General features: G+C 35.3%; 1 protein-coding gene across 1 annotated transcript; it reads right to left on the reverse strand.

Moving 5' to 3' along the window:
* Positions 1-3,596: 3,596 nt before the first annotated feature.
* Positions 3,597-7,785, reverse strand: LOC146165486 (mediator of RNA polymerase II transcription subunit 8-like). The gene is made up of 6 exons (XM_083382510.1): positions 7,693-7,785; positions 7,204-7,325; positions 5,729-5,873; positions 5,178-5,321; positions 4,615-4,768; positions 3,597-4,211 (listed from the first exon to the last, which is right to left on the reverse strand). The coding sequence occupies exons 1-6, from the start codon at positions 7,696-7,698 to the stop codon at positions 4,114-4,116; spliced, it is 669 nt and encodes a 222-aa protein (XP_083238636.1). The 5' UTR covers positions 7,699-7,785; the 3' UTR covers positions 3,597-4,113.
* Between the last annotated feature and the right edge of the window lie 91 nt (positions 7,786-7,876).

Below are 7,876 nucleotides of genomic sequence, written 5' to 3' on the forward strand. Positions count from 1 at the left end.
GCTTTTTTGTTGTTTATAGTTGAGTTATTTATTATAATTTAACGTTTCGTTTTAATGTCAACGACTTGACTTAAAGTTGACTTGCTCTAATAATGACTTGATTTTGTCAAATGATGATCGGTCTTGGACTTAACCTGTTGCTGTGTTGAAATGACATTTGACTTGGACTTGAATTATTTTTCAAATGAACTAACTTGGGAAACTTATGACTTGGACTTTTTATTTTTGCAAAAAAACTTGGACTTAAAATAATTAGAAATTATACTTGACTGGGACTTAGTGATTTCACAATGACTTCTTTACAATAAGGCCTGCGCGAAGGCTAGACGGTTCGACACTGGCCAAACCGGCAATTGAACAACTGCTATGCACGGATCTGTAATGTACGGTAGCTTTGTAATGAATCTCAACGCCAAAAAGGTCGAACTTCTGCAGGTCCAAAGTTCGCGCGACCTCCGGCGGTGAACAACAAAATTCTGATGACGTCATACGTGGCGAAACCCGAGAGGTTTGGGGGAGATCGGTGTGCGCGTAAATAACTGCAAATTGCAAACCTGGATTATGCGTCTTGGCACGAAACGCCGAAATAGTAGTGGCTTTTCTCCGCTGGCAATAGTCAAGGCTATAAGGTGACGAATTAAGTAAACGTCTTGAAAGTATTTAACTTCGAGGTTTTTGTTCCAGGTATTAACGTGCGTCGACAACCGGTGGAGTTTTATTTAATTTTTTTGTAAAAAAAGGGGGAATTTCGGTCGTTTTTTGTGATTTCGGATTTCAAAAGTTTTTCTGTTGTATAGAGAAATACAATTTGTTTTGTTATCGTCTGAACTATATATACATAAGGTGTCTTAATTAAAAAAAAAATGACAAATTGTCCGTGCGATTAACAAGTCTATGTTCAAACCTGACATAAAACAATTAACTCTTTAGAGTATTATTGTCGCGGGGCTAAAACTATAAAGCCCCACATATTTTTACTCTCCTTAAAATACTTTTAGTGGATTTTTGTTTCTTTTATTAAATTAATGTCTAAATTGCGTAAAATCCCTTTTATAAACGTATTTTCTCGACTTGCTTTGCTGTATAAAGTTCCTAACTGTCTTCCATATAGGGAAAATTATGTTCTGTTTGAAATTGAGTTGTATTTGTAAGGTATAGGTTTCCAGTCATACATGTCCAGAAAATTTACGTTCGGGAAAATCCACAAAATATAGATAAAAATAGATGAATAAACGAAATTCTATCATCCCCGAATCATAAGATCCCAGAAAAAACCACCACCTTTTTATAAATACAAATCTTTTGATGTGGTGCGCGTACGTATGGCCCTGATCTTATTATAGATCGACCCCATTTAAGTGAAAGGTCAGTCTAGTGAGTTGTGCCAAAATGCGGGGTAACTATAGTATTTGTGGGTGATCGGGTTTTGTTTATTCGCATTATTTTATTTATATTTCGTATTTTTCCCAAGTCTTGTTTTTTCATACATGTGAAATAGTGAATCCAAATCTGTCACATATAATTTTCCAGACAGAAATAAAAGAAACAAGGGTAACTTTTAAAGTTAGTACGAGGTACTATATGCGTTTCCGCCACAAATAAGCACAAAAGGAAAACAAATTGTCAACGAAAATGAGTAATATTAATTGTTTCGCAAATGAAAAGGAAATAAGGCATACAGTGACACATCCCAAAATCCCTTACAGAAAGCCTAAATAGATCAAAATAACCCTGAAAAGTTTAAGTAGGCCTATACATTTATGTCGGAAGCTTTCATAGTGTGTTCCAAAATAAAAGTGCACATTGAAGTTTGTCGTAACTTATAATTTAGTGAAAAGAAAAATATTGTGATAAAGCCCACAAAAATGCTCAGTCGTTTAAAAATAACTGAAAAAAAAATGTTTGTTAAATTCTATATATATTTATAATATTGTTTTTTTCGCTTCTGATTTCGTAAGTCAAAGGGTAATGACACCACTGACCTCTCTTTGAATCCTATATAAAGCGTTTTCAAAACTTGGGTTAGTAACAAAACACCGCTGTCCATGAAAATATTTCGTCGAGTCATGATGCATTTTGACGTCACCAATAGTAAAGGTGTGATGATGTCATTTATGTAGCGGGATGCTTTTGATCATGCCGCTAATTTATGCAAATTGCCCTATGACATCACCTCGCTTATCTTTAATTAGGCGTTAAGTTACCCTAATAACGGTCAGTCACCATCGGTGTAGATTAGCATCGGAAACAGTTGACCCACATTACAGGAGATAACGTGATATTTTAAGCATGCGATTATATGAGTGTTTTTGATCAAAAACACAGTCGTCTGTAAAATGTTATTTTCTAAAGGGTTGTATTCTCCGAATTATATTCATAGCTAGGAATTGAATCTATTAAGCGCTATACTGTAGAAAAATGAATGCTTAATAAGCCAGTCACCTTGGTGCAGTTTTAAGAATAAAATGCCATTGACAAACATGTAAATATTTGTTGGTCGAAGTAAATTTGCTGCCCTGACATAAAGATAACGTGGAGGTTAAAATGACAAATTTAGTTGTACGTACTTCAGTATGGTCTTTGATGTTTATTCTACGTCTAACTACAACCTCGACCATTATCCTCCAAATTTTTATTTTTTTTTCGTAAATTCACCTATGAATTTACTATATTAAGCATTTCTATGGCTAGATGATTTGTATGCAAGTATTATTAAACTTCGAAATATGTCCTTTTTTCTAGTTTATCTCTCGAAAGCGAAATACAAAACATCTGCCAACAAAATATTGAAGATATCCCTTCAAATTTACAACAGTTGTTCCTGATATGGCTTGATGTAAATTCGCCAAACCCTAGGAATTGACCTTTGTGGCCACGAGCTGACGCGGAGTGTTACAGCGGCTTTTTATTTTATTTCGGGAAATCGAGGTTTTGTGCCGACAGCGCAAACATCACGTCGTTGCAAAATTTGGTCAAAATCTTGGGGTTTAGACGGAAATAACACGAAAGAGATGCTTGTAAAAATATGCCTGAAATCGGAGAAGACATAGCCGGCTTAGAGCTGCGTTAAGCGGTTCTGAGTGGGGGAAATTTTCAAGTCGTGAATGACTGCACATAGACATCAGGTGACTATTAATTCATGCATTCCGTTTTTGGACTTTCCCAAATCGCATAACTTGCATTATGATTCATTGCGCGAGATTTAAACTACATGCTAAGGCTGTAAAATTGTATTCTTGTTTCAATCTGGCTGCTTCACCTTTTTTATAGATGCAAGATTTCATGTGTATTTTTATGCGTCTGAATTTTCAAGTGCGGTAAATACCTGGGTACAGTATGCACGGATCTATAATGCAGCTAGATAATAATCAAAGCCAAAAAGGTCGACCTGGAAAACTAAAAATCTCAGACTAAAAACTCAGAATGATATCACGAATTGCCCCCCACCTTTTATAAAGGATATTTTGATTTACTTCTGTCCCATTACTTGAAGATGATACAAGTCCGTATCGAAACGTCTTAATCAAGACAATGTCGATCTACTCGACCTTTTTGGTGAATACCCCTTGCATAATTTCCATATACATGCGCCCTATTCCCTAACAGCAACGATTGGAACGGTTTAGAAAGCACAAGTCTTAACCTAGAGGCATGGTGTGATAAAACTAGAATGCGCTGCGTAAGATCAAAATCCAGGGCTTAAATTTCTTAGTAGCGGTGTTGTGAGTTGACAAATCGAAATGTTCTCCACAAAACCACGCCTACGTGACTATAATCGGAATAAACGATATGAAACATGTTAAGACTCGTAAAAGTGCGTATCTTAATTGAATCCAAAACCAGTAGCAGCAGGTTTCTGCTTGTCAATCACTGTTCAGCATTTCAATCGGAATAAACTGTGTGATACAGCCGCCTTGAACGTCAAGATTCAACTAAAGTCGGTTTCTCATGTGAAGGTTCTCCATCTTAAGATGCGTTCTTTACAAATACCGACTGCAAATCGCAAACGAAAGAGGGGATTTCTAAAGTCAGTGCTTTGAGTTGGCAGAGATTGATATGGTTGGCGCAGATACAGCTCATTTTGAGCCCTGCTGTGCAATCAGCTGCATCGTGTTAAATGACATTGGATCCGACCACAGACATCGGATGCCCAGCTTGCATTTGTTGTTGTTGCTGTTGAATCATTGCAGGGTTGGATTTTGTTCCCCGGCCTGTAACAACGTATTTTTTTATCAAGGGGAAAAATATTTACACCTTTATGGCCAGCAAAAGGGATGTGTAAAAATATAGGCCTGATAGACAAAAAAAAAACGAAATCGACTGCTGAAAACCAAGATAAATGATTTTCAATTGATCACACAAAAAAAAAAAACGTTTGGTGCTCCTTGTGTTTATTGTTTAAATTAAATTTGTTTAAAATATATGAATGGGCTATATCATACCACAACCCACGAACATACAAAAAATTTATTACACGGCCCAAAAGAACTTGAGAAAATTTTAGTTGTTTTAGAGTTTATTTTATACATTTGCATTTTGTTTTAGACTTTATTTCATACATTTACATTGCTTATTCATATGCAAGAATATAATGTAAAGATATTTTCTGCCTACCGTAGTTGATGGTTGCAAGCAGTTCATTTGTGGCCATTGGGTTCTGCGTAGGTGCTGAGGTTCCCATTTGAATGGAGTCTGCTTTCCAGTTGTTGCGAGCTGTCTTGATCTTTTCAATCACTCGGTTACATTGCTTGTTGAACTGGTTCACTTGCTAATTAAAAACAAAGAAGAAATAATAGTACAAATAATTGCCTGACAAAACGAGTGGTTTAAAATTTACTTTTTAGGTAACTATGTGTTGAAAAAGGAGAAACGGTTCATGGTGGTTAACAGTTATTTAATTTTATTGGCTTTTTTTACAAAAGTAATTAGTTGCATAATCGCTTTTTATGTTTTAAGGTTACTGATAAAACAACATTAATCTTATAATGCAGTATAATATTAGGCACTTTTTGGCGTTATTTTCAATTTTCTGTGGCACAATTCATATCTAATTTGGCATGTAATAAATTTATCTTAATGTATACAGATCTAAAATATGGCCTATCATATAAGTGTTTAACTTAAACAGTGTAATTGCAACTTGAGATGAAACAAATAAAAATCATGCAAGTCCATACTGTCATTGTCATTTGTTCAGCTTGGGCCCCAACTTCGCTGATAAGTTGTTTTTCGGCCAACTCAACTTCTGGGTCCGGTTTCGTTCTCAAATAATCCGGGACTTCCAAATGCGACATAAGAGGGACCCGCTCTTCTGTGAGCCTCTGAAAAAATTTCACATTGTTAGCGTGACAAAATCTATATTACTAAGGAATTATCATGAATATCCTGTGCAAGTTAACTATTTCACGAATCTAAGTTGTTTTTTTTTGAAAATTTTTGTCTGCAATTTTATTTTATGTTTTCTAAAAACGTGACAACTTAACTAGTTGTTGAATAAATGTTAGGACTATTTTTGTCAGTTAAACTATTTACCAATTTGAAAAAAAATGAAGTTTACAGTAAAATATATCGAAAATACTTTAGAGAAAGTTAAATTGTTAAAAATATCCCAAATTTAATATATGATTGGTCAAGCTTTCACATTGTGTTATAAGAGAAAATTGTGACAATTTATTTTAGTTAAAGAAAAAATGTTAAATAAATCTTACAAAAAATGCTTTTAACTTACACTCAAGTGAGGATCCTTGTCCTGTGTGACTTTCAAGGGCACAACCGGGTAATTCCGGAGCGCTGGGGTTTTGTCGGATTTCATGACTGTGAGGAGAGAACTTATCTGGCCGGATAAGAGGGCAAAGTTGTCCAGGACTGACGGCCTGTAAACATATAAATCATGTAAATTTTAAACAAAGTAATTGATGTATGTAAGTTAGGTTGCGTGAATTGCAACATCAAAATTTATAACCTCTAAGTCTAAACCAGGGTTCAACTACGGTCGTTTGGCCACATCTGACCCGCTGGTTGTATTATTCCAGCCCATGGCATACTTTCATGATGGTCTTAAAATAGATTATTGATACATTTATAGGTTTTGTTTCTGACCAGCGATCTCTATCATCACAATTATCCTGCCCACGACTGCCAGTATTTAGAAACTACAATCCTTGGTCGGAAAAAAACATTAAATTTGATTTACATATTCTAAATAAATGCATGAAAACAAATTGAACAGCCCGTCTGTACTCTGACCACCCAAGATTTTTTTCAAGTTTGCACCAGGGCTGTGGAGTCGGTTTGTTTTGCTGGAGTCGGACTCGGGACTCGAGTAAGACCTTGTAAAACTACCCGAGTCCCGAGTCCGACATGCGCATTCGCAGTACCGAATTTTAAAACTGATATTGTAAAGGTGGAACATTATATGGCGGAATATTTTCCAACCATGTATTGTGAGTGAATGAATTATACGACACCCCTATAAGTGGATTGCTGAATATCCACGTTATTTTAGTTACGTAAATTGGTGAAATACAGGCTGTAGAGTACGGGCCGGACTCGACAAAATCGCACATTTGACCGGAGTCGGACTCTGGACTCTGGTTATTTTTACCCGACTCCGCAGCCCTGGTTTGCATACCTGAATTTGAAAACTGCACAAGTAGATTTCGAAAAAAAGTTAAGCTGTGATAGAATTCTGCACTTCAGGTGGGCAAAAACATGATTACACATCTGCAAACCTAAAAATTTAGCGCACACACCGCAATCTCAGCCAAGAGTGACATGAAATGCAGACTAGCAGTACACAAACATTGCAATTAAAATTTTTTTTATTCAATTACAATTTAGATACTTTTTTAAACACTTGAATACAGTAATCTATACATTTTAAAGACTTTTTTAATGATTGCTAAATATAAATAATGCAAATTGAGCTACAAGTTAACAGTTGTTGTTTTCGACTGCTTTATTTATTGGTGTCGGGATGATCTTTTCAGAGTCTTACTAATAAATAATTTAAATAATTATTATTAATATGTTCAAATTATTCTTGTGTTTGCTAATATATATTGTGAAAGGGGGCCCTTAACTTGTAAACCTGTTGGTTGTATCAGTGCCTCCTGGCGTATTAAATAATCATATTGCTTTTGTTGTTGTATCAATGTTATGTGCCAAAATAATAAAAATTGAATTGAATTGATAAAAAGTTACCAAGCAAGTGTTGCATGTTCATGTTCGATTTTGTAGAGAAAGCTCTCCAGAGACTTTTGCACATCCCTTGATCTCGCAACAAGTGATTCAACAGATCCTTCCAACACTTTGCTTTCTGGCCCCTGGACGCATTAAAATGTTTATAAAGAGTCTTTAAATAAATATTGCCTCGCTAATAAACCGATACAACTTTATAAAATGAGATGGTTAGACCGTTCGGCGCTGGTCTAGAATCCTACCACAATGCAAATTATTTGGGTTAAGGTGCGAGTTAGCGTTTGGGTTAGGGTGGGTCAAGTATTATTATTAAATAATGAATATATTAATACTTGACCCACCCTTACCCAAACACTAACCGACACCCTAACTCAAATATTGTGTGTTGTTTTAATAATGTGGTAGGATTCTAGACCAGCGCCGACCGTTCTTATCTTTTTTGGATACTTTTAAATAGCTGAATGTAATATTTAATATAAAATGTGTACTTACTTGCATTTTATCTTCCACAAATCTTTACGGTCGTCGAAAATTTATTTCGCTGCTTGATTTGTTTTGAAGAAGATTGTTACTTTTTACCACCAGGTGTCCCCACAAGCACATGATTTTTTTATTAAATCATATGAACTACGTTTTAGGCATGCACAAGTAAACCAATCTGTCTTGAAAATATCGA

This window comes from Ascidiella aspersa, chromosome 2 (assembly GCF_963924565.1).
Source record: "Ascidiella aspersa chromosome 2, kaAscAspe10.2, whole genome shotgun sequence".
In the NCBI taxonomy this organism is placed as follows: Eukaryota; Metazoa; Chordata; class Ascidiacea; order Phlebobranchia; family Ascidiidae; genus Ascidiella; species Ascidiella aspersa.

Coding starts and splice junctions, on each gene's coding strand:
- LOC146165486 (XM_083382510.1), bottom strand. Junction 5,874..7,203: donor GAACATGCAACACTTGCTTG/GTAACTTTTTAT, acceptor ATATGTTTACAG/GCCGTCAGTCCTGGACAACT. Junction 4,769..5,177: donor CTGAACAAATGACAATGACA/GTATGGACTTGC, acceptor GTTTTTAATTAG/CAAGTGAACCAGTTCAACAA.